Source organism: Staurois parvus, unplaced genomic scaffold (genome assembly GCF_062004578.1).
Source record: "Staurois parvus isolate SC_StPar_1 unplaced genomic scaffold, SC_StPar_1.0 ptg000494l, whole genome shotgun sequence".
In the NCBI taxonomy this organism is placed as follows: Eukaryota; Metazoa; Chordata; class Amphibia; order Anura; family Ranidae; genus Staurois; species Staurois parvus.
The window spans coordinates 1,150,086-1,176,816 of NW_028318290.1; the positions used below are offsets into that span (position 1 = coordinate 1,150,086).

General features: G+C 48.2%; 1 protein-coding gene across 1 annotated transcript; it reads right to left on the reverse strand.

The window, feature by feature from the left end:
- Positions 1-1,481: 1,481 nt before the first annotated feature.
- LOC149452155 (uncharacterized) lies at positions 1,482-22,129 on the reverse strand. The gene is made up of 3 exons (XM_089689728.1): positions 22,070-22,129; positions 6,376-6,517; positions 1,482-4,725 (listed from the first exon to the last, which is right to left on the reverse strand). Exons 1-3 carry the CDS (start codon positions 22,127-22,129, stop codon positions 4,157-4,159), a joined length of 771 nt encoding a protein of 256 aa, XP_089545854.1. The 3' UTR covers positions 1,482-4,156.
- Between the last annotated feature and the right edge of the window lie 4,602 nt (positions 22,130-26,731).

Genomic DNA, 26,731 nt, shown 5'->3' on the forward strand with positions numbered 1-26,731 from the left:
CTCACATAGAGACAGACACCACCCCTTTCCTGTTCCAGACTCCACCCCCTTTCCTATTCCAGACAGACTCCACCCCCTTTCCTATTCCAGACAGACACCACCACCTTTCCTATTTCCCCCGTCTCTCTGAAAGAGAACCTAGCCAGGAATATGAATGGCCCAGTCATGTGAGGAATGAAGCCAAGATTCAGCAACACCAATTCAATCCTAGTTCTCTTCATGCACCAAACCTTCCAACTCACCTATTGTGCTGGGCACACTTCTGGCATTGGTGAACAAACACTTTCATTCACCGACACCTTGTTCATTCACCGACACCTTGTTCATTCATTGACACCTTGTTCATTCACCGACACCTTGTCCATTCACCGACACCTTGTCCATTCACCGACGCCTTGTTCATTCACCGACGCCTTGTCCATTCACCGACACCTTGCTCATTCACCGACACCTTGTTCTCTCACTGACGCCTTGTCCATTCACTGACACCTTGTTCACTCACTGACACCTTGTCCATTCACTGACACCTTGTTCATTCACCGACACCTTGTTCATTCACCGACACCTTGTCCATTCACCGACACCTTGTTCATTCACCGATGCCTTGTTCATTCACCGACACCTTGTTCATTCACTGACACCTTGTTCACTCACTGACACCTTGTTCATTCACTGACACCTTGTTCACTCACTGACACCTTGTTCACACGGATTTTGTGTATTTTTTATTTTCATACAAATGGTACCAATTCCACTGGTTGTTTATAACATGGGAACCTTCTTACCATCTGCCATAGCCCTCCCCCCATCTTTCCCCATTCCACCCCCCAATAAGTACTGACCCGTCTGATTTGTCTACCCCGTTATAATTGAATTCTCCCTCCCCCCTCCATCCTAGTTTATATACTCCTCCAGCCTTCCCATAAACCCCTCCCCCAGCACAGCAGACCCCCTTCCATGTAGGTGCAAGCTGTCACTATCGCGGAATCCGACCGCAGCCTTTCTCACCAAACTCGTGACCGAAGGACTGGCTGATCTTAAACTGTGATGTGACGTGTGTAACAATACCACACCCAGCTGCACCCTGCACAAAGATTTTCCAGCTAATGGACTACAGTTTGTGTACCGGCAGCCTGAGCGATTGTTACTGGGTCAGGTTAATTACGCAATTAACCCTTCACACTGCCACCACCTCCTTTTTATACAGAAAAAGAGGAAACAGCAATACATTAGGATGATTGGTTAACCGTCAGTATCCAGCTATCTCCACAGACAGGTTATACAGAGGGTTAAATACTCATAGTAGTGTCTCTTTAGAGGCAGGGATTCATAAATTGCAAAGAGTTATAGAAACAGTTCAACACTTTCAGAAAGCAAGATTTATTACCAAAAGGTTAAAAGGGTGCAGTAGAAATATTTACAGAAAGAAGATGTAACCAATATATACAGTTATGTGCAAAATAATAGCAGTCAGACATCACTAACCGGATCAATCACTGTTTTTGGTGGAAATGATATTTCTACATGGCAGATAATTTCCTAGCAGGTGTAGTAGAGTCATAGAAATCCAACAGACCCAACAGTCATGACATGCATGCTGCTGATTCTGTGTCATTGAATCACTCATTGAGGGGCGTGTTCACAATAATAGCAGTGTGGAGTTCTATTAGTGAGGTCATTCATTCTTTGATAAACAGGTGGCAATTATTGCCCTTATTTAAGGAAGGAAGGCAGCAAATGTTGGACATGCTGGTTACAGTGCATTTCTCTCTGAAATTCTGAGGAAAATGGGTGGTTCCAGACATTGTTCAGAAGAACAGCGTACCTTGATTACAAAGTTGATTGGAGAGGGGAAAACATATAAAGAAGTGCAGAAAATGATCGGCTGCTCAGCTAAAATGATGGCAAATGCTTTAAAATGGCAACCAAAACGTGAAAGACGAGGAAGAAAGCGAAAAACTACCATTGGAATGGATAGAAGAATAGCCAAAATGTGGCGGACTCAGCCAACAATCAGCTCCAGGAAGATGAAAGAAGGTGTGACGTTCCCTGTGAGGACTCAGCCAACAATCAGCTCCAGGAAGATGAAAGAAGGTGTGACGTTCCCTGTGAGGACTGTTACAATTAGAAGACGCCGATGTGAAGCCAAGCTATCTGCAAGAAGTCCCCGCAAAGTCCCACTGTTGGGGGAAAGACATGTGCTGAAGAGGTTACAATCTGCCAAAGAGCACATTGACTGGTCTAAAGAGAAATGGGGCAACATTTTGTGGACTGAAGAAAGTAAGATTGTTCTTTTTGGGTCTAGTGGGCGGAGACAGTTTGTCAGACGACCCCCAAACACTGAATTCAAGCCACAGTACACTGTGAAGACCGTGAAGCATGGTGGTGCAAGCATCATGATATGGGGATGTTTCTCATACTACGGTGTTGGGCCTATTTATCGCATACCAGGGATCATGGATCAGTTTGAATCCATCAGAATACTTGAAGAGGTCATGCTGCCTTATGCTGAAGAGGAAATGCCCTTGAAATGGGGGTTCCAACAAGACAACGACCCCAAACACACCAGTAAACGTGCGACATCTTGGTTCCAGACCAACAAGATGGACGTTATGGAGTGGCCAGCCCAATCCCCGGATCTTCATCCAATAGAAAACTTGTGGGGTGACATCAAAAATGCCGTTTCTGAGGCCAAACCAAGAAATAGAGAAGAACTGTGGAATGTGGTCCAATCATCCTGGGCTGGAATACCTGATCACAGGGGCCAGAAGTTGGGGGACTCCATGCAACACAGATGTACAGCAGTTCTCAGAAACAGTGCGACTACAACCAAATATTCATGAAGTCATTCAAAGGAAAGCAAAATCTTCAAACATTTCTCAGTTTATATAGTGAATGTTGGAGTTTGGAAAGAAGAATACAAACACGCCCATTTTTTTGAACCGTCTAATATTCACTTTTCTTCCATTTTTTTTAGAGGAACAACACAAATTTGATGTATTTTTCTTCATGTTGTGATTTGGAATAGAATGTGTCGTGTTCCCAATGCATTTGTGTGGATGGAAAGAAAAGGATTAGAAGGATTTGCAGCTTTACTCACTTTTTTCATCACACGGATATTATTTTGAACACAACTGTATATATATATATATATACAGAGCACGACAGCACAGCAAACAGATAACAGAAAGACGTTTAGGTAAATAAGTACTTGCTACATAAATGCCTGGGGTCAAGCAGCTTCATGTTTCATGAGCTCCAGGATGATTTGCTTCTTGTCTCTACTGATAATTCCGTTGACTCATCGCAGGAGACTTTGCTTTCTGTCTGCAGATCTTGTATCGCAGACCGTTCTCTCTCTCTAACTGACCTCAAGAAGAGAGAAAACTCTCCTTATCTAAGACAATCGCACTGGAATTTTCCTATCACAGCCAAACCAATACCTTATTTGGCAAAAGGATTGTTAGGCAGGCCCAGCGTCATATGCTGCTTGCATTCCTGAGGGACGGGAATGAGGAGATACATGAAACCTCCAGGTGTTTGCATAGGAGTTTAAGAGAAATACCCAAAATGTATAAGTTTGAGGCACAATGGAGAACCGCACCTGTCCCTGTGGGCATGATTGTGACACAAGCCATCTCTAGCATATAGGTTGCACCACAATCAGAAGTCAGCCCAGTGCTCTAGGTCAGGACTCCATTTGTATTCTTCTCCTGCCATCAATGGCCGACCCGGACCCACACTTCATCCATGTCTTTGGGGGCCTCTGATCTCCTTATGGACTGTTTCTTCCATGATGAAGATCAGCCATGGAGTATATCTGAGGTGTATATCAGGGTGTGCTTCTTCCCCACATGAGAGCTGGGATGTCCAGCAACATTCATCTAGAAGACATTTCCCGCACTCAAGGCACTAATACACCTCCAGGGTTGTGTGGGACCCCTGATGTACAGGAAGACAGGACTTCAGTGAGGAACATTTCCCTTACTCAGGACAGGAATACGGCTTCTTCCCCGTGTGAGATCTCTGATGTCTGAAAAGATGGGACTTCACTGAAAAACATTTCCCACACTCAGGACAGGAATACGGCTTCTTCCCCGTGTGAGATCGCTGATGTCTGAAAAGATGGGACTTCACTGAAAAACATTTCCCACACTCAGGATAGGAATATGGCTTCTCCCCCATGTGAGATGTCTGTTGTGTAAAGACTGGACTTCTCTGAAAAACATTTCCCACAATCAGGACAGGAATTTGCCTTTTCCCTCGTGTGACATTTCTGATGTCTGTGAAGATTGGACTTCACTGAAAAACATTTCCCGCACTCAGGACAGGAATACGGCTTCTCCCCCGTGTGAGATCTTTGATGTGTGTAAAGATGGGACTTCACTGAAAAACATTTCCCGCACTCAGGACAGGAATACGGCTTCTCCCCTGTGTGTAATTTCTTATGTCTGTAAAGATTAGACTTATCTGAAAAACATTTCCCGCACTCAGTACAGGAGAACCTCTTCTCTGTTGGAAGGCCGGCCCGGTCCCGCACAGTCTGAGGTTCCTCAGGATACGAGGAATCCGATGGTCCATCTACACTGGGTGGTGCCGGATGGACATTGGAGGGAGCCGGGTTTTCTCCTGGACTATACTGTGTGATGTCCTCATCTTCTACTTTCCAGTCTGGAGACAAAGTGAGACAATCCTCGGAGGTTTTCTTCATCTCCCGGCCATGGACTAAAATACAAAGACAAAGAGGATTACTAGACAGGAGCTGGTTGGTTCCCCCAAACCAGGACTCCGCCCACATCAGGCAGCTTGGTCTCTGAGGAGCTTACAATTCCACCCTCAAGGGAACTAGGAAATGGCTCCTTTGATCTCCTACCAGGTCATTTCTTTATTCATGGACCTTAGTCAGAGAGTGAGGAAACAACCAGAACTGTCTTTTATAGGAGGGACAGTGATGAGGGGATTATAGGACGAGGGTCCCCACCCCCTCTATCACTCATCGCCATCTTCCCAACACAAGAAGTACTGCACTTCCTTATTTAGTCCATGATTTAGTCATGAAGAACAGCGGGGCTGAGCCCCACCAGAGGTCAGAGAGTGAGGATGGGGGGAGAACAACCAAGATGAAGACTGGACTGATCCTGAAGACCACCATCATTGGGGTATTGACTCCTCCCTCATTATCACTTTCTGTTTAAGGGTCCAAACTTGGAGGATGTTATCACATTATTATCACCATGTAAAAGTCTGTGCTCCAATCACATCATCCGATATAAAATGTCCAGCTGGGAGGAAATGGGTGTAACAAAAGAGAATCCATATTATGTGTATATATAGCAGTGGGGGGAGGGGGGAGCAGAAGTCAGGACTATGGAATGTACAACATAGAGTATATAGTGCAGGGGTCAGGAGTATGTAATGTACAACATAGAGTATATAGTGCAGGGGTCAGGACTATGGAATGTACAACATAGAGTATATAGTGCAGGGGTCAGGAGTATGTAATGTACAACATAGAGTATATAGTGCAGGGGTCAGGAGTATGTAATGTACAACATAGAGTATATAGTGCAGGGGTCAGGAGTATGTAATGTACAATATAGAGTATATAGTGCAGGGGTCAGGAGTATGTAATGTACAGCATAGAGTATATAGTGCAGGGGTCAGGAGTATGTAATGTACAACATAGAGTATATAGTGCAGGGGTCAGGAGTATGGAATGTACAACATAGAGTATATAGTGACGGGGTCAGGAGTATGTAATGTACAACATAGAGTATATAGTGCAGGGGTCAGGAGTATGTAATGTACAACATAGAGTATATAGTGCAGGGGTCAGGAGTATGTAATGTACAATATAAATTATACAGTGCAGGGGTCAGGACTCATAATATTGTATTCAGTAATCAGTGGAAGATTAAATGTTTACTGTAGACAAGTTGCAGAGATCCCACACCGCTGCCTCCCATCTCCTGAGACTGCACTCAGTGACTTGGGTCTGAGACACTACAGACATATCCCTCCACCCGGCACAGCCAGCAGATAACAGAGAAGGTCCCCTGGAAGAGTCAGGCACAAGGCAGGAGACCCCAGTCACATGTCCTGGGTGCCTACATTATGCAATGCTTAGAGTAAAAATCAACATTTTGCTGCCAGCTGAACCCCAGAACCTCCATAAATCCAGTCTAGAGACATAAATTGTGTCTGCAGCACAGAGAAGGAAGATTATCCGAGAGAAATCCAGGAATACAGGACGGGGAACACAGCTCAGGAAAGTGACCAGGGGATTACAGGCTGATATCACCCAGTCCCCGCCCTACTCTGGACCAATCAGTGAGCAGTATGGGTGGAGGAATGGATTTAGTGTTCATGACCCACCTGTGCTGATCTCTGTAGGAGTGTCCTCCTCTATAAATGTCCCCGTTATTCCATCCTCCTCCATAGACTGCTGATCATCCCTCACATACGCCTCTTCTTCTTCTGCTTTCACCTCAAATTCTATATCGATTGGATCTCCACTCTAAATCAAGGAAATGAGAGAAAATATCATCTGTAAAATATAAGGTCACATAAAAGAACTCCACACATTGTCTCCATGAATCCATGTTCTAGATTCTCCATCCCACCAACCTTGTGATACTGAGGGATGGTGTGACCTTCCTGTGTGGAATCCCGGGAATACAGAGGATGGGGACATCTCTCTGGTGGGTTCCTGGTATTAGGTGGCTCCATCATATCCTTGTGTCCTTCTGAAAACTCCTCCATCACTCCATACTCCTCATCCTCCTCTTTATACTCTTCTTTAACATCAATATTATCATCCCCGAGGATTCCACTCTGAAAGATATAATAAAACATTCATTGTAACAAACATGCTGTGTATAAATCACAACTACCAATAATTGTCATCATCTACCTGATGATGGTGAGGGATGGTGTGACCTTCCTGTGTGGAATCCCGGGAATACAGAGGACGGGGACATCTCTCTGGTGGGTTCCCATGACTGGATCCATCTGTAGGAAACACACACACTGACTGAATCCATTGTTTCTATGTGTTTATCAGATGATGGGGGATCTAGGTGGATCCTCCGTACTGCTCTCTCCTTTACAATAAAGTCTCCTCTTACCCGGTGATGTGAGGGGCGGCTGATTGTCCATCATGACGTCCTTGTAGAGATCCTTGTGTCCTTCTAAATACTCCCACTCCTCCATGGAGAAATAGACAGTGACACCCTGACACCTTATAGGAACCTGACACACACAATGATACAGTCACCATCCAGACACATCCCTTGTCTGTTACTGGAGAATGTCCCAGAATTCCCGGCACCGCTCACCTCTCCTGTCAGCAGCTCCATCATCTTCTTGGTGACTTCTAGAATCTTCTGCATGTTGTGTCTCTCAGGGTTTAGGGAGTCACATGGAGGGACTGTGATGGTCATATGATCACCTGACTTCAGAAGAGGAAATCTCTGAGGAACCAATATGAATATCATGTTAGACTCCCAGAATCCTCCTCACCTCTCCGGTCAGGTCTGTGTTTTATTAATAGAGATGAGAGTGATGTCATGTGACCTCCCAGAATCCTCCTCACCTCTCTGGTCAGGTCTGTGTTTTATTAATAGAGATGAGAGTGACGTCATGTGACCTCCCAGAATCCTCCTCACCTCTCCGGTCAGGTCTGTGTTTTATTAATAGAGATAAGAGTGATGTCATGTGACCTCCCAGAATCCTCCTCACCTCTCCGGTCAGGTCTGTGTTTTATTAATAGAGATAAGAGTGATGTCATGTGACCTCCCAGAATCCTCCTCACCTCTCCGGTCAGGTCTGTGTTTTATTAATAGAGATAAGAGTGATGTCATGTGACCTCCCAGAATCCTCCTCACCTCTCCGGTCAGGTCTGTGTTTTATTAATAGAGATGAGAGTGATGTCATGTGACCTCCCAGAATCCTCCTCACCTCTCCGGTCAGGTCTGTGTTTTATTAATAGAGATAAGAGTGATGTCATGTGACCTCCCAGAATCCTCCTCACCTCTCCGGTCAGCAGGTAGATGATCTCCAGGGTGAGGTTTAGTATCTTCTCAGTCATGTGACTCCGGTCCTCCTCCATCCTCATTGGTGCCATCATGTGATCTATACAGGTCTCCTTGTAGACGGATAACTTTGGGAAATGAAAGTAAGAATGATTTGGATGGTATTGGTCACACAATAATAGGATGTGGATGTGAGGGGGGAATAGGAGGGTTGCTGGACATTGAAGAACTACTCCCCCCATGGGAAGACATTTTGTTTGGACTGTTTAGTGTTTGTTACATCTTGGAGGACCTGGAACCCTCTTGGTTCGTCGGATCAGAAATCCCCTTTTCTCTGTTGGGTTTGTTTTGTTTCTGAACTGGTTTTCAGCTGAATTAGGACTCCTCTAAGAACAAGTGCTCACTGAGTGAAGGAATGTCCTTCTCTATGTTACTTGATATTCCAGAACATGTCACATGACCAGCGAGACAATAAGATGGCTAAGATTGCCGGTTCTGTAAGGTCAGAAAAATAAGTACAGGTGGGGGGGGGCACCAAAGACACAGAGACCTCCCCTCCCTCCGAGTCCCCTGAGCCCTCCAGCCCCCTATTCCCCCAAAGCCCTGCAGCCTGACTACCCCCTAAAAGGTCCCAGATTATCCATTCAGAGGCCCTAAAGTCCTTCAGCTTTACTAAACCCTCACAGCTTCTCAGCTCCTCTACTTCCCTCAGACCCCTCAGTATTTCCCTCCCTCTGACACCAATGATGGAACATATTCTTCATGGCCGGCTGGGGAATGTTTTCTTCCTCCTGAGCAGCAATGTAAGGGGCTCTATGCTCCATACTCCTGACCCCGGCACTCCATCATTGTGTTGGCTGCATAGTGTAATGATTGCCCATTGGCTGCCTGTGTAGTGTCATCATTGCCCTTTGTAGGCCATGTATGGTCAGGATGGTCCTTGTCTTGTCTATTTATTGTCAGTGCTGTTTGTTTAGAGGACCATATTACTAGAATTTATCTCCACAATGAGGAGAATGTTCCGGCCCCGGAAGTGGGGGAATGTTCTGCCCCTGAAGGGGTTCATCTGGGTTCCCACACTATATATGTGTGTATCATCATCTGCTGGAGATAAAAGACGTCACAGTGACTATGGAGGAAGAGGACGGACATGACTATGGAGGAAGAGGACGGACATGACTATGGAGGAAGAGGACGGACGTGACTATGGAGGGAGAGGACGGACGTGACTATGGAGGAAGAGGACGGACGTGACCATGGAGGAAGAGGACGGACGTGACCGTGGAGGAAGAGGACGGACGTGACCGTGGAGGAAGAGGACGGACGTGACCGTGGAGGAAGAGGACGGACGTGACCGTGGAGGAAGAGGACGGACGTGACCGTGGAGGAAGAGGACGGACGTGACCATGGAGGAAGAGGACGGACGTGACCATGGAGGAAGAGGACAGACATGACTATGGAGGAAGAGAACGGATGTGACTATGGAGGAAGAGGACAGACGTGACTATGGAGGAAGAGGACAGACGTGACTATGGAGGAAGAGGACGGACATGACGGGGGGTTACTGGGTGTAAATAGAACATAACATCTTATTACCTCCTCTGCTGCCACTTCCACCAAGGTCTCCTCTCTACTTCCTGTCTGTAGCTGACATCACTTCCTGTCTTCCATAGAGACTTCCTGTCTGGGTATAAGCGAGATCACCACCTTGTGGAGCTCAGAGGAACTGCAGCCCCGAGAAATGTCTCATGGTGTGATCCCGGCCTTGTGCTATGTTCAGCATTTTGAATGTTTTCTTGTCATATTTGCCCTTTAACCCCTTCAATTCCGGGCACTTTTACCCCCTTCCTGCCCAGGACAATCTTCAGGTTTCCCTATCGTTCATTCAGGAGGTCCAGTCCCCACCATCTGGGGATACAGTATGTATGGTAGGTATATGTGATATGGATATCAGCCGCTATGCACAAGGTAACCAAGTAACACCTTACAATCAGCAATGTAAAGGTATATACCTACCATACATACTGTATCCCCAGATGGTGGGGACTGGACCTCCTGAATGATGGATAGGGAAACCTGAAGATTAGCAGCACGAAAATTATTGCAAAAGGTCAAAAAGGTATATAAAAGTGACATAAATATTCACAAATTGTTTCTGAAAAATAAAGTCATGCGATATAAATAACACCAGACATATAAAAGTTCATAAAGTGACTAAGTGCTCCTATATCCTGTACAGTCCTGGAAACGGTGCTGTGCAATCAGGTCTGGAAGAAATGCGCACTCACCGGAACGCGTAAAATAACGTGCGTTTTGTAATAAATCCTGCTGTCATCTAATGGTCATCTCAGGGCAGGAATACAGTAAACTCCCCCTTATGGGGGATGGGTCCTGGGACTTTTCCAGAGTTCCCCTTAAGGGATGGATGGGTGCAGCTCACTGGGTGTAATAGAGGCTCCCTCTCTGGGAACTGGGCAGTGGATGTCTGTAAATCAATACTCCCCGGGGGAGTCAAGGCAAACACATCCCATAATTTAGTAGTATGAATATTTATTGAGATAATAATAGGTATCCAGATAAAAACACATATTGTGAGTAATCAAAACCGCATGGACTAACCAACCAGAGTTAAAGATGGCCACCAGAGCTCCACGTTGCTCCTGCGGCGTTATTGGCTCCTCCTTACGCGTTTCGTGCACCCGCAGGTCATCCGAGGGGAACACCAATAACGCCAAGCCGCGCGCCATCAGTTTATATAGACGACTGCGCATGCGCATTATACATGCGCCATCTTTGAGAAGACGTAACTTAGTGCGCACGCACGGCTAAGCGGGCGCCATTTTTCCTTAGGTGTTTTGAAGGATACAAGCTGGAGTGACATATACAAGTGTCAGCAAATACACAGTAAATATTAGATAGTAGTGGGGTCCGGTTTTCTGACACTTTTTGTTCACATGAAAAAAATCTGTATTTTTTGCTAGGAAATTAATTTAAACCCCCAAACATTATATATATATTTTTTTAAATCAGACACCCTAGTGAATAAAATGGTGGGTACTACAATTTTTTATGGCACATAGTACTCGCGCAGCGATTTTTCAAAAGCAAAAATACACTTTTTTTTTACTTTTAATGCACAAAAACACAATATATTGGCCAATTGTTTGGTAAGATATAAAAGATGATGGTATGCCGAGTAAATAGATACCAAACATGACATGCTTTAAAACTGCGCATGCCCCGTGCAATGCCGACAAACTGCAAACATTTTTAATATCCATAGGCAATGATTTAAAAGACTTTACAAGCCACCATTTTAGATTTTCAGAGGAGGTCTAGTGTTAGAGTTACTGCCCTTCATCTGACGTTCGTGGCGATACCTCACATGCACGGTGCAACCGCTGTTTACATACCGGCACAGGGTCAAGGCTTGTGCACACAGGTGTGCGCACATGGGAGGGGCAAGTTTTTTTTTTTCAGTTATTTTGATTTTTTTAATTATTTTTACATTTGTACCTTTCATTTTTTTTTATCACTTTTAATGCTATCACAGGGAATGCAAATATCCCCGATAACCTCAATGGGCATTGTCATATATTCTTTTTTGAGAAATCTGGGGCCTATCAGACTCTGGATATCTCCTCTGCCCTTACATTATCTAATCAAACCAACATCGGTGGTCAGATGCTTTCCCAATTTACAAATGGCGCTGTTTATATCCTGCAAAACTGAAGTGATGAAATGCTCGTAGCTTCCGATTTCTTAGACTATAGAGATGATTGGCACCACTCTGGTCTCCAATCATCTCTATGGTCAGCTGGCAGAAACACCGGCTGCATTCTCAGGTTGCCCCGATGGCACGGGACTGCCCGAGAAGGCCGTGGAAGGCAGCGGGGGAGGGGGACATCATCTCCCGCTGCTTGTAAAAGCAATCATACAGCTAATTAGCCACTAGGATTGCTTTTACATGAAAGCCGATCACCGGCTGAAAAAAACGATACCAGGATGAGTCCTGCAGCTGTAGGCATCATCCTGGTATAACCATTCAAATCCAGTGATGTACCAGTACGCTGGTCCTTGTTGGGTATATATGATATGTTCTTTTTTTTTGTATGCAGCCTGTGGACTGAATGAAAAAAGAGAAGAAATCTCTGGCAGAAAAAGTGTGTGGTATGCCCACCATTAGAATATACCGCCCTGCATCCACCCACTTCTAATGGTGGGCACACATTAGGTCGCACGGTGCCACATGCGCCAATTCCAAGATTGTACAAATGTCTAAATAGTGGCACGCTTGAATAAAAATTGTCCACGTATAAGTGGTACCCCATATGGAGAAATGATGACACCAAGTCCCAAACTATCTTGCCACTGCTCCCCATGTAGTCTGGGCATCCGGGGGGCTCCACGTGACTATCTTTTCCCTTGTAAATCCGAAACATAAGTATAGCCTGTTGCCCTCTCACAGGTCTTCTACATCTTGACCCCATATCTGGCATGCTTGCTGGGGAGAAATTGTTTGAATGCAAGGCGCCCAGAAAAATGAATGAGGGACTCATCAACGCAGATGTTTTGCTGGGGAGTATAGACATCTGCAAATTTTTGGTTAAGGTGGTTTACAAGGGGATGAATTTTGTGGAGCCGGTCAAATTCAGGGTCACCCCGAGGATGACAGAGTGTATTGTCGCTGAAATGCATAAAACACATTATACTCTCATATCTATGCCTGGCCATGGCAGCAGAGAACACGGCATATGAGGAATCGGGTCTGCGGACCAATACAACCCCAATTCATTTCTTTTAGTAATGCCCATGTTGAGGGTTACGCCCCAAAAAATGTAAATTCAGAAACCGTAATGAGTTTCCATGCGAATGGTCTGGCAAGGTTTGAATTTGGGTTGGCGGAGATAAATTGTTCTGCATATAAACTGCTTTGATCCACAATCAACGCATACAGATATTCAGTGAAAAACAGCTCCAAAAATCAAGGAGGTATGTGAAAGACCAGGATGTACTAGACCGCTGGTACTCGCCAGTTCACCAAAAGGTAGCGCAGCACTAGTACTGGCACTCTGCTGCATGTGAGAGTCATCAAAATGTACCGGCAAGTGCTAACAGAGATCAGGCATGATTCTGCGAACACTGCGGTGTTGTGTGCAATGTATCAAGTGACAGTTACCTACTGACACTGCACTTGCTGGGGGAGAAGGGGGGGGGGTAAGCATAGGGGCTAAAACGCAGGTGCTGGCAGGTGCCGGGGCTGATCCCGCTAATGCTGTATTTTTTGGGACGCTATACTAATGTGAACGCTGGTATAGTGCTGATCTGATCAAAGATATTGACCCGTTCAGACACTATACTAGCAATGGAGGATTATTGTACATGGGCGTGCTCCTGGCAATCAAGGGGTTAAATGTGATGACTGGTGTACTGACAGGCAATCTGACGCTATCTGGGAGGGGCGTGAAAACCACGGGAGCGTGAATCACGTATATATACATATATATATATATACACACACACACACGTACATACATACACACGTGATTTTGCGCACCCATGCCGCCCTGTAGTAGTATTTCTGCTATAGGGCGGTCAGGAAGCGGTTACCGAAGAGGTTTGTGTTACGGCGCTGCGTTACTTTAACTGACAATTGCGCGGTCATGCAACGCTGCACCCAAATTAAATTTACGTTCTTTTTTTCCCACAAATTGAGCTTTCTTTCGGTGGTATTTGATCGCCTGTGCGTTTTTTATTTTTCGCGCTATAAAAAAAAGCTGACAATTTTGAGAAAGAAACAATATTTTGGACTTTTTGCTATAAAACATGTCCAGTAAAAAAAAATTAAAAATCAAATTTCGTCATAAATTTTGGCCAAAATGCATTCTGCGACATGTCTTTGCTTAAAAAAAAAAATCCCAATACGTGTAAATTACTTGGTTTACGTGAAAGTTATAGTGTTTACAAATGGCGGGAAAGATACGGGGATTTTTTTATACTAATAATGGCGGCGATCAGCGACTTATGGAGGTACTGCGGCTGACATTTTGTTTTGACACTGGAGGAGAACCGACTTGGGGTTACTGACATTCCCAGTGACACCAATACAGTGATCAGTGACTTATGGAGGGACTGCGGCTTACATTTTGTTTTGACACTGGAGGGGAATAGACTTGGGGTTACTGACATCCCCAGTGACACCAATACAGTGATCAGCGACTTATGGAGGGATTGCGGCTGACATTTTGTTTTGACACTGGGGGGGAATAGACTTGGGGTCACTGACATCCCCAGTGACACCAATACAGTGATCAGTGACTTATGGAGGTACTGCGGCTGACATTTTGTTTTGACACTGGAGGAGAACCGACTTGGGGTTACTGACATCCCCAGTGACACCAATACAGTGATCAGTGACTTATGGAGGGACTGCGGCTGACATTTTGTTTTGACACTGGAGGAGAACCGACTTGGGGTTACTGACATCCCCAGTGACACCAATACAGTGATCAGTGACTTATGGAGGTACTGCGGCTGACATTTTGTTTTGACACTGGAGGAGAACCGACTTGGGGTTACTGACATCCCCAGTGACACCAATACAGTGATCAGCGACTTATGGAGGGACTGCGTCTTACATTTTGTTTTGACACTGGGGGGGAATAGACTTGGGGTCACTGACATCCCCAGTGACACCAATACAGTGATCAGTGACTTATGGAGGAACTGCGGCTGACATTTTGTTTTGACACTGGGGGGGAATAGACTTGGGGTCACTGACATCCCCAGTGACACCAATACAGTGATCAGCGACTTATGGAGGGACTGCGGCTGACATTTTGTTTTGACACTGGGGGGGAATAGACTTGGGGTCACTGACATCCCCAGTGACACCAATACAGTGATCAGTGACTTATGGAGGTACTGCGGCTGACATTTTGTTTTGACACTGGGGGGCAATAGACTTGGGGTCACTGACATCCCCAGTGACACCAATACAGTGATCAGTGACTTATGGAGGGACTGCGTCTTACATTTTGTTTTGACACTGGGGTGGAATAGACTTGGGGTTACTGACATCCCCAGTGACACCAATACAGTGATCAGTGACTTATGGAGGTACTGCGGCTGACATTTTGTTTTGACACTGGGGGGCAATAGACTTGGGGTCACTGACATCCCCAGTGACACCAATACAGTGATCAGTGACTTATGGAGGGACTGCGTCTTACATTTTGTTTTGACACTGGGGTGGAATAGACTTGGGGTTACTGACATCCCCAGTGACACCAATACAGTGATCAGTGACTTATGGAGGGACTGCGTCTTACATTTTGTTTTGACACTGGGGGGGAATAGACTTGGGGTCACTGACATCCCCAGTGACACCAATACAGTGATCAGTGACTTATGGAGGGACTGCGGCTGACATTTTGTTTTGACACTGGGAGGGAATAGACTTGGGGTCACTGACATCCCCAGTGACACCAATACAGTGATCAGTGACTTATGGAGGGATTGCGGCTGACATTTTGTTTTGACACTGGGGGGGAATAGACTTGGGGTCACTGACATCCCCAGTGACACCAATACAGTGATCAGCGACTTATGGAGGGACTGCGGCTGACATTTTGTTTTGACACTGGGGTGGAATAGACTTGGGGTTACTGACATCCCCAGTGACACCAATACAGTGATCAGTGCAAAAAAAAAAACATTGACCCTGTACTAATGTCACTGGGGAGGAAGGGGTTAACTTTTTTAGGCAATGAAAGGGTTAACTGTGTGAGGGGAGTGTTTTACTAGGGGGGTTGTGTACTTCACAGGAACACACTGATCCCGAGAGATAAACTCCTCTCTCAGGATCAGCGTGCTGGGAACTGACAGTGAGCAGAGCTGCAGTGTAAACAATGCAGCTCTGCTCTGTGTTACTGTTTGCTGGCAATCGCAGGGACCCGGCAGGTAATGACCAGCCGGGACCCGGTGATTGACTTCCGTGGCCACGATCGGTGGCACGGGTGGGGCAGTTGCGTGCATCAGGCGCGCCCCTTACCTGTTTTGCAATATCAGGTGATTTTTCCCAGCAGTGCCACCTTGTGGATGTTTTTCTACATTGGCTGGACGGCAAGCAGTGAAGCTGTTGTTGGCACTCAGTGATCGGATCTCTTTGACTTCGGAGGCATAAGGCAACTCAGACTATTGTTGGAACATGGAGGAGCAGATTGTGCAGAAATTGTATTTTCATTTTCTAATTCCAAAGTTTTTCTTTGTAAATCTAATTTATATTGTAGACAAATCTCTTCAAATGACCAAATCGTTTACAATAGAAACAAGTGGTATTTCCAGTCGGCTCTCAGACTCTCGTTCTGCCTGTGACGTGTTCCTCCATTGGGTGTGGCCATGCACGTGGTCTCTCTCTGGTCGCCATTTTGAATAGCTACATGTGACGGACAGCAGAAATATTCTTTTATTCTGGTGTTGTCTGGAGTTCCTGTGCCCATGGGGGGGGGATAGGATGGATCTCAGCAGGGAACAAAGACAACATGGTCCTGTGTGGCTGTGAGGACCAGTCCAGACCAGTTCTTAGCAGGACGTTGGGGGGTTAGGAAAATATGAAAGGGCCACGCGGTCTCTGGAGGAATGGGAGAGCTTGAGAGAGGAAGTCCTAGCTGAGCCTAGCTATGAGATGCAAGGAACTGTTGTTTGTTTTGTGCACTGCTGGGACCTGTAGTCCTATAATGCCTGTGTGGTTTTGAAGCTCCAGCCAAGACACACAGCCCTCTGAAGAGCTGTTGGTCCCCTGCACATCGCCCAGAATAGCTGTTGGGGAGTCTGAGCTGAGGCCAGACCCCACTGAGTGCTCTGCTGATCCCTGTGTGCTAGAGGGTACTCCTGCCTGCTGTTCGCTGTGTGCCAGAGGATACTCCTGCCTGCTGTGTGCCAGAGGGTACTCCTGCCTGCTGTCTGCTGTGTGCCAGAGGATACTCCTGCCTGCTCTGCTGGGTGCCAGAGGGTACTCCTGCCTGCTCTGCTGTGTGCCAGAGGATACTCCTGCCTGCTGTGTGCCAGAGGGTACTCCTGCCTGCTGTGTGCCAGAGGATACTCCTGCCTGCTCTGCTGTGTGCCAGAGGGTACTCCTGCCTGCTGTCTGCTGTGTGCCAGAGGGTACTCCTGCCTGCTATCTGCTGGGTGCCAGAGGGTACTCCTGCCTGCTGATACCTGTGTGCCAGAGGATACTCCTGCCTGCTGTGTGCCAGAGGGTACTCCTGCCTGCTGTCTGCTGTGTGCCAGAGGATACTCCTGCCTGCTATCTGCTGGGTGCCAGAGGGTACTCCTGCCTGCTATCTGCTGGGTGCCAGAGGGTACTCCTGCCTGCTGTTCGCTGTGTGCCAGAGGATACTCCTGCCTGCTGTCCGCTGTGTGCCCGAGGATACTCCTGCCTGCTGTGTGCCAGAGGGTACTCCTGCCTGCTGTCTGCTGTGTGCCAGAGGATACTCCTGCCTGCTATCTGCTGGGTGCCAGAGGGTACTCCTGCCTGCTGTCTGCTGTGTGCCAGAGGGTACTCCTGCCTGCTATCTGCTGTGTGCCAGAGGATACTCCTGCCTGCTATCTGCTGGGTGCCAGAGGGTACTCCTGCCTGCTATCTGCTGGGTGCCAGAGGGTACTCCTGCCTGCTATCTGCTGGGTGCCAGAGGGTACTCCTGCCTGCTGTCTGCTGTGTGCCAGAGGGTACTCCTGCCTGCTGTCCGCTGTGTGCCAGAGGGTACTCCTGCCTTCTATCTGCTGTGTGCCAGAGGGTACTCCTGCCTGCTGTCCGCTGTGTGCCAGAGGGTACTCCTGCCTTCTATCTGCTGTGTGCCAGAGGGTACTCCTGCCTGCTGTCCGCTGTGTGCCAGAGGGTACTCCTGCCTTCTATCTGCTGTGTGCCAGAGGGTACTCCTGCCTGCTATCTGCTGTGTGCCAGAGGGTACTCCTGCCTGCTGTCTGCTGTGTGCCAGAGGGTACTCCTGCCTGCTATCTGCTGTGTGCCAGAGGGTACTCCTGCCTGCTATCTGCTGTGTGCCAGAGGGTACTCCTGCCTGCTATCTGCTGTGTGCCAGAGGGTACTCCTGCCTGCTGTCTGCTGTGTGCCAGAGGGTACTCCTGCCTGCTATCTGCTGGGTCCCAGAGGGTACTCCTGCCTGCTGTTCGCTGTGTGCCAGAGGGTACTCCTGCCTGCTATCTGCTGTGTGCCAGAGGGTACTCCTGCCTGCTGTTTGTTGGGTACCAGAGGGTACTCCTGCCTGCTATCTGCTGTGTGCCAGAGGGTACTCCTGCCTGCTGTCTGCTGTGTGCCAGAGGATACTCCTGCCTGCTGTGTGCTGTGTGCCAGAGGATACTCCTGCCTGCTGTGTGCTGTGTGCCAGAGGGTACTCCTGCCTGCTGTTTGTTGGGTGCCAGAGGGTACTCCTGCCTGCTATCTGCTGTGTGCCAGAGGGTACTCCTGCCTGCTGTCTGCTGTGTGCCAGAGGGTACTCCTGCCTGCTATCTGCTGTGTGCCAGAGGGTACTCCTGCCTGCTGTCTGCTGTGTGCCAGAGGGTACTCCTGCCTGCTATCTGCTGTGTGCCAGAGGGTACTCCTGCCTGCTGTGTGCTGTGTGCCAGAGGGTACTCCTGCCTGCTGTTTGCTGTGTGCCAGAGGGTACTCCTGCCTGCTGTGTGCCAGAGGGTACTCCTGCCTGCTGTGTGCCAGAGGGTACTCCTGCCTATGCTTCTGTTACACTACACTTTCCATCTTCTGATTGTTTAGTTTAATTTGTCTGCTAACTGTATCTATAACTGTATCTATAACTGTATCTATAACTGTGGATCTAAATCATTTTTCCTGCAGCAATAATAAGAGATGCTGGATATACAGTCAGGTCCATAAATATTGGGACATGGACACAACTCTAACATTTTTGGTTCTATACATCACCACAATGGATTTGAAATGAAAGGAACAAGATGTGCTTTAACTGCAGACGGTCAGCTTTAATTTGAGGGTATTTACATCCAAATCAGGTGAACGGTGTAGGAATTATAACAGTTTGCATATGTGCCTCCCACTTGTTAAGGGACCAAAAGTAATGGGACAGAATAATAATCATAAATCAAACTGTCACTTTTTAATACTTGGTTGCAAATCCTTTGCAGTCAATGACAGCCTGAAGTGTGGAACGCATAGACATCACCAGACGCTGGGTGTCATCCCTGGTGATGCTCTGCGAGGCCTCTACTGCAACTGTCTTCAGTTCCTGCTTGTTCTTGGGGCATTTTCCCTTCAGTTTTGTCTTCAGCAAGTGAAATGCTCAATCGGATTCAGGTCAGGTGATTGGCCATTGCAGAACATTCCACTTCTTTGGTGTCTTTTGCAGTCTGCTTTGGGTCATTGTCCATCTGCACTGTGAAGCGTCCAATGAGTTGTGAAGCATTTGGCTGAATATGAGCCGATAATATTCCCGAAACACTTCACAATTCATCCGGCTGCTTCTGTCAGCAGTCACATCATCAATAAATACAAGAGAAGCAGTTCCATTGGCAGCCATACATGCCCACGCCATGACACTACCACCACCATGATCACTGATGAGGTGGTATGCTGAGGACCATGAGCAGTTCCTTCTCCATCCTCTTCTCTTCCCATCACTCTGGTACAAGTTGATGTCGGTCTCATCTGTCCATAGGATGTTGTTCCAGAACTGTGAAGGCTTTTTTACATGTCGTTTGGCAAACTCTAATCTGGCCTTCCTGTGTTTGAGGCTCACCAATGGTTTCCATCTTGTGGTGAACCCTCTGTATTCACTCTGGTGAAGTCTTCTCTTGATTGGTGACTTTGACACACATACACCTACCTCCTGGAGGGTGTTCTTGATCTGGCCAACTGTTGTGAAGGGTGTTTTCTTCACCAGGGAAAGAATTCTTCGCTCATCCACCACAGTTGTTTTCCGTGGTCTTCCGGGTCTTTTGGTGTTGCTGAGCTCACCGGTGCGTTCCTTCTTTTTAAGAATGTTCCAAACAGTTGTTTTGGCCATGCTCAATGTTTTTGCTATCTCTCTGATGGGTTTGTTTTGTTTTTTCAGCCTAATGATGGCTTCACTGATAGTGACAGCTCTTTGGATCTCATCTTGAGACTTGACAGCAACAGATTCCAAATGCAAATAGCACACTTGAAATGAACTCTGGACCTTTTATCTGCTCATTGTAATTGAGATAATGAGGGAATAACACACACCTGGCCATGGAACAGCTGGGAAGCCAATTGTCCCATTACTTTTGGTCCCTTAATAAGTGGTAGGCACATATGCAAATTGTTGTCATTCCTACACCGTTCACCTGATTTGGATGTAAATACCCTCAAATTAAAGCTGACAGTCTGCAGGTAAAGCACATCTTGTTCATTTCATTTCAAATCCATTGTGGTGTATAGAGCCAAAAATGTTAGAATTGTGTCCATGTCCCAATATTTATGGACCTGACTGTAGATACCTAAATTTTCTAAAATTTTAAAATTTTTTTATCACAGCAGAAGTCTCATTGTCCAAATTAAATATCATTTTGTATACATTGGAAAATCTATTTTTAACCCCCCTGATGGTATTCCCGAGTGTAGCTCGGGGTAAGATTTCAGTACCACAAGCGGTAACCCCCCCCCCGAGCTACACTCGGGCTTACCATGCGGCGCTGCTCTGCGATCCCTCGGTCACTTACCTTGTCCTGCGCTCCCGCGATGTCCCCCCTGCAGTGTCCCCAACAATGTAATCCGGCGGATGCCGGCATCTGTCATCTGTGTTCCGTCCCCTGCGAGCGTCGGGACGTACGGGGGATGGAACGGCGGGAAATTTGAAAATGACTAAAAGTGACATTCACTAAAATCACATAGTAAAACATTCCTGTATCCAACCATTTCACATACATTGTGTCCCGAGTGCTTTGTCCGGCGCCCTGCCTGCATTTTTACTGTTCTTTCTGCCTGGAAACTGAGAAACGTCCACGGCGTCCAAAAAGCGTCCCTTTAGGTCAGACGCGGTTTTAGAGCGGCTAGAGAACAGCGATAGTAAATCAGAACCACTTGCAGAATTGAGTGATAATGATTGGTGGGGGAAATTCCTCATCAGACACTGAAAACGATTCTGCGACTGAGCTCAGCGATGTGAGAACTTGGCGCCATATTTCACATTTCAGTGTTTTTGGTTTGATTATATTATTGAATTACATTTATTATTATTATTATATTATTATTTTTTATGATTATTAAATTATAATTTATGATTTCGTGTTTCAAGTTTTATCCTCCCCGGGATGTTTACTAGACTCTTGTCCGGACAGATTTCAGGGAGTTATTCCTAAAAATTACAGCCTACAATAAAAAAAACGACATATTTCCATGCAAAATAATGTACCGCTTTGAGCACAGAAATCCTGACATAATCAGACCGCCAGGGGGGTTAAAATCAAAAGGATCATCATTGATCGTAGCTCTTAAGGAGTCTAATATTTCCAGGGAAGGAGTTTCCTCTCCATAGCAATAACTGACGCAATCAGTCTGACGCATTGCTATGAATTTCCACATCATCCTCGTTAATATATGGGGTCTTGGTTAATCGATGTGCCACAAAGCTGGGGGGGTCATAATCTGAAGAGAAAATGTATTCGCTCCTCATTCAGGCAAAAGTTATTGCACAAAATTTCAAAAACCTCTGTAATGTGAAAAGCATCCGCTTCCATGTCATAGGCTGGCATATCCTTCCAAATCTTCATGAGCTGATCAAGGATCTTACGATGAAGTTCTGCAGATTTATCCATTCATTTTCCCTTAAGAATTGCTTCACGATCCTGCAGATCATCTTCTATAAACTGGATGTCTGATATCAAAGATGTTTGTCTGCCGTGTCTCTGGCCAGTATTTACACTAATTCTTTTTATATCATTCTGTAGTTCAGAAAGCTGAATGACTTTTGTTTGAATTGCACTTTGCAGGTCAACTATTTGCTCAAAGTCTGGCAATTAGCACATACACTGATCTTGTCTGACTTCTTCATTACACAAGCAGCAATCCTAGGAACCTCCAAAATCATGGCGTTAAAAACATTAACTCACTTCATTACATTTCTAACTTGTTTGCTCAATTTCTTAAAGGAAAACCTAGATTTTTCTATCTTAACCACTACCAGTCTGGACACTTTCCCCCCCTTCCAGTCCGGACACTTTCCCCCACTTCCAGTCCGGACACTTTCCCCCCTTCCAGTCCGGACATTTTCACCCCCCTTCCAGTCCGGACACTTTCCCCCCCTTCCAGTCCGGACACTTTCCCCCCCTTCCAGTCCGGACACTTTCACCCCCTTCCAGTCCGGACTCTTTCCCCCCCTTCCAGTCCGGACACTTTCCCCCCTTCCACTCCAGACACTTTCACCCCCTTCCAGTCCGGACACTTTTCCCCCTTCCAGTCCGGACACTTTCCCCCCCTTCCAGTCCGGACACTTTCCCCCCTTCCAGTCCGGACACTTTCCCCCCCCTCCAGTCCGGACGCTTTCCCCCCCTTCCAGTCCGGACGCTTTCCCCCCTTCCAGACCGGACACTTTCACCCCCTTCCTGTCCGGACACTTTTCCCCCCCTTCCAGTCTGGACACTTTCCCCCCTTCCGGTCCGGACACTTTCCCCCCCTTCCAGTCCGGACGCTTTCCCCCCTTCCAGACCGGACACTTTCACCCCCTTCCAGTCCGGACTCTTTCCCCCCTTCCAGTCCGGACGCTTTCCCCCCCTTCCAGTCCGGACGCTTTCCCCCCTTCCAGTCCGGACACTTTCCCCCCCTTCCAGTCCGGACGCTTTCCCCCCCTTCCAGTCCGGACGCTTTCCCCCCCTTCCAGTCCGGACGCTTTCCCCACTTCCAGTCCGGACACTTTCCCCCCTTCCAGTCCGGACACTTTCCCCCCCTTCCAGTCCGGACACTTTCCCCCCCTTCCAGTCCGGACACTTTCCCCCCCTTCCAGTCCGGACACTTTCCCCCCCTTCCAGTCCGGACACTTTCCCCCCCTTCCAGTCCAGACGCTTTCCCCCCCTTCCAGTCCGGACGCTTTCCCCCCTTCCAGTCCGGACGCTTTCCCCCCTTCCAGTCCGGACGCTTTCCCCCCTTCCAGACCGGACACTTTCACCCCCTTCCTGTCCGGACACTTTCCCCCCCTTCCAGTCCGGACACTTTCCCCCCCTTCCAGTCCGGACACTTTCCCCCCCTTCCAGTCCGGACACTTTCCCCCCCTTCCAGTCCGGACACTTTCCCCCCCTTCCAGTCCGGACACTTCCCCCCCCTTCCAGTCCGGACACTTCCCCCCCCTTCCAGTCCGGACACTTTTCCCCCTTCCAGTCCGGACACTTTCCCCCCCTTCCAGTCCGGACACTTTCCCCCCCTTCCAGTCCGGACACTTTCCCCCCTTCCAGTCCGGACACTTTCCCCCCCTTCCAGTCCGGACACTTTCACCCCCCCCTTCCAGTCCGGACACTTTCCCCCCCTTCCAGTCTGGACACTTTCCCCCCTTCCAGTCCGGACACTTTCCCCCCCTTCCAGTCTGGACACTTTCCCCCCCCTTCCAGTCCGGACACTTTCCCCCCTTCCAGTCCGGACACTTTCCCCCCTTCCAGACCGGACACTTTCACCCCCTTCCTGTCCGGACATTTTCCCCCCCTTCCAGTCCGGACACTTTCCCCCCTTCCAGTCCGGACACTTTCCCCCCTTCCAGTCCGGACACTTTCCCCCCTTCCAGTCCGGACACTTTCCCCCCTTCCAGTCCGGACACTTTCCCCCCCTTCCAGTCCGGACACTTCCCCCCCCTTCCAGTCCGGACACTTTCCCCCCCTTCCAGTCCGGACACTTTCCCCCCCTTCCAGTCCGGACACTTTTCCCCCTTCCAGTCCGGACGCTTTCCCCCCTTCCAGTCCGGACGCTTTCCCCCCTTCCAGACCGGACACTTTCACCCCCTTCCTGTCCGGACACTTTCCCCCCCTTCCAGTCTGGACACTTTCCCCCCTTCCGGTCCGGACACTTTCCCCCCCTTCCAGTCCGGACGCTTTCCCCCCTTCCAGACCGGACACTTTCACCCCCTTCCAGTCCGGACACTTTCCCCCCTTCCAGTCCGGACACTTTCCCCCCCTTCCAGTCCGGACACTTTCCCCCCTTCCAGTCCGGACACTTTCCCCCCTTCCAGTCCGGACACTTTCCCCCCTTCCAGTCCGGACACTTTCCCCCCCTTCCAGTCCGGACACTTTCCCCCCCTTCCAGTCCGGACACTTTCCCCCCTTCCAGTCCGGACGCTTTCCCCCCCTTCCACTCCGGACGCTTTCCCCCCCTTCCAGTCCGGACGCTTTCCCCCCCTTCCAGTCCGGACGCTTTCCCCCCCTTCCAGTCCGGACACTTTCCCCCCCTTCCAGTCCGGACACTTTCCCCCCCTTCCAGTCCGGACACTTCCCCCCCCTTCCAGTCCGGACACTTTCCCCCCCTTCCAGTCCGGACACTTTCCCCCCCTTCCAGTCCGGACACTTTCCCCCCTTCCAGTCCGGACACTTTCCCCCCTTCCAGTCCGGACACTTTCACCCCTTCCAGTCCGGACACTTTCACCCCTTCCAGTCCGGACGCTTTCACCCCCTTCCAGTCCGGACGCTTTCCCCCCCTTCCAGTCCGGACGCTTTCCCCCCCTTCCAGTCCGGACGCTTTCCCCCCTTCCAGTCCGGACACTTTCACCCCCTTCCAGTCCGGACACTTTCCCCCCTTCCAGTCCGGACACTTTCCCCCCCTTCCAGTCCGGACACTTTCCCCCCCTTCCAGTCCGGACACTTCCCCCCCCTTCCAGTCCGGACACTTTCCCCCCCTTCCAGTCCGGACGCTTTCCCCCCTTCCAGACCGGACACTTTCACCCCCTTCCTGTTCGGACACTTTCCCCCCTTCCAGTCCGGACACTTTCACCCCCTTCCTGTTCGGACACTTTCCCCCCCTTCCAGTCCGGACACTTTCCCCCCCTTCCAGTCCGGACACTTTCCCCCCCTTCCAGTCCGGACACTTCCCCCCCCCTTCCAGTCCGGACACTTCCCCCCCCTTCCAGTCCGGACACTTTCCCCCCCTTCCAGTCCGGACACTTTCCCCCCCTTCCAGTCCGGACACTTTCCCCCCTTCCAGTCCGGACACTTTCCCCCCTTCCAGTCCGGACACTTTCACCCCTTCCAGTCCGGACACTTTCACCCCCTTCCAGTCCGGACGCTTTCCCCCCCTTCCAGTCCGGACGCTTTCCCCCCCTTCCAGTCCGGACGCTTTCCCCCCTTCCAGTCCGGACACTTTCACCCCCTTCCAGTCCGGACACTTTCCCCCCTTCCAGTCCGGACACTTTCCCCCCCTTCCAGTCCGGACACTTTCCCCCCTTCCAGTCCGGACACTTCCCCCCCCTTCCAGTCCGGACACTTTCCCCCCCTTCCAGTCCGGACGCTTTCCCCCCTTCCAGACCGGACACTTTCACCCCCTTCCTGTTCGGACACTTTCCCCCCCCTTCCAGTCCGGACACTTTCACCCCCTTCCAGTCCGGACACTTTCACCCCCTTCCAGTCCAGGGCAATTTTCAGCTTTCAGCGCTATCACACTTTGAATGACAATTGCGCAGTCATGCAACTCTGTACCCAGATGAATTTTTTACCATTTTTTTGAGACAGATAAAGCTTTATTTTGGTGATATTTATTCACCGCTGGGATTTTTATTTTTTTTGCTATGTAAATGAAAATGTCCAAAAATTTTGAAAAAAAGTTTTTTTTTCATAAAACTTTGCAAATAAATAATATTTCATCATAAATCTTGGCCAAAATTTATTCCGTTATCTTTTAAGTAAAAAAAAAAAATCCAAATTAGTTTATAAGCAAAAATTATAATTTTTAAACATTTTTTTTACATTTTTATTTTATTTTTTATATTATTATTATTATTTTTTTTTTTTTACATACTGTCACCCTAGCAGTAGTGTCACCATGGTGACACTGTACTACTTGTGGGGGGCGATGAAGATTTTTTTTTTTTTTTTTTTACACTGATTGCTTTTACACCATAAAGGATATAAAAGCAATCATTTCTCTTTCTCTCTGTGTGCATTCTTGCAGCCATTGAGAAGTACTGAGTGAGCTGTGATTGGTCACAGCTTGTCACATGGTACAAGCCTGTTGTGAATAGCCTTCTACCATGTGACCTCGGTGATCATTCACAGATTTCACACGTAGTAAGCAATGATGTCAGAAGTGACATCTTGCTTACTACTTTGCATGTGATCACTGATTGGCCAATCAGTGATCACATGATCGGGACCTCGTACAGAGGTCCCGTCCGACGATGAGTGTTTCACTGTGTCCGGAGGGAGCGCGCACAAGCAGGGTGCGGGGAGGCCGTTTATAGACGGCCACCCGACCCTGCAGTGCCACCGTCCGGCCATTTATATACAACGGCCGGACGGGAAGTGGTTAATATTAGCCTGTAAGCACTCATTATACATGTACCGCCAAAGTTCATCATCTTTAACAAATTTAGACAGATTTTGGAATTCTAATTTACTCTCTCTAGATAATTCATCGATAAAATCCATTACTTACCGATTAAGAAGGTCTTTCTTCATGTAATGTTCCTTTTCTCTCTTGGCGGGAAATTACATCACAGCGTTTT

Excerpts from the sequence above, each read along its gene's own strand:
- LOC149452155 (XM_089689728.1), bottom strand. The coding sequence starts at position 22,129 with ATGATTTTGGAGGTTCCTAGGATTGCTGCTTGTGTAATGAAGAAGTCA. Across the intron at positions 6,518-22,069 it reads AGAAGTCAGACAAGATCAGT|AGTGGAGATCCAATCGATAT; the intron begins GTATGTGCTAAT and ends TCCTTGATTTAG. Across the intron at positions 4,726-6,375 it reads TCCTACAGAGATCAGCACAG|TCCATGGCCGGGAGATGAAG; the intron begins GTGGGTCATGAA and ends TTTGTATTTTAG.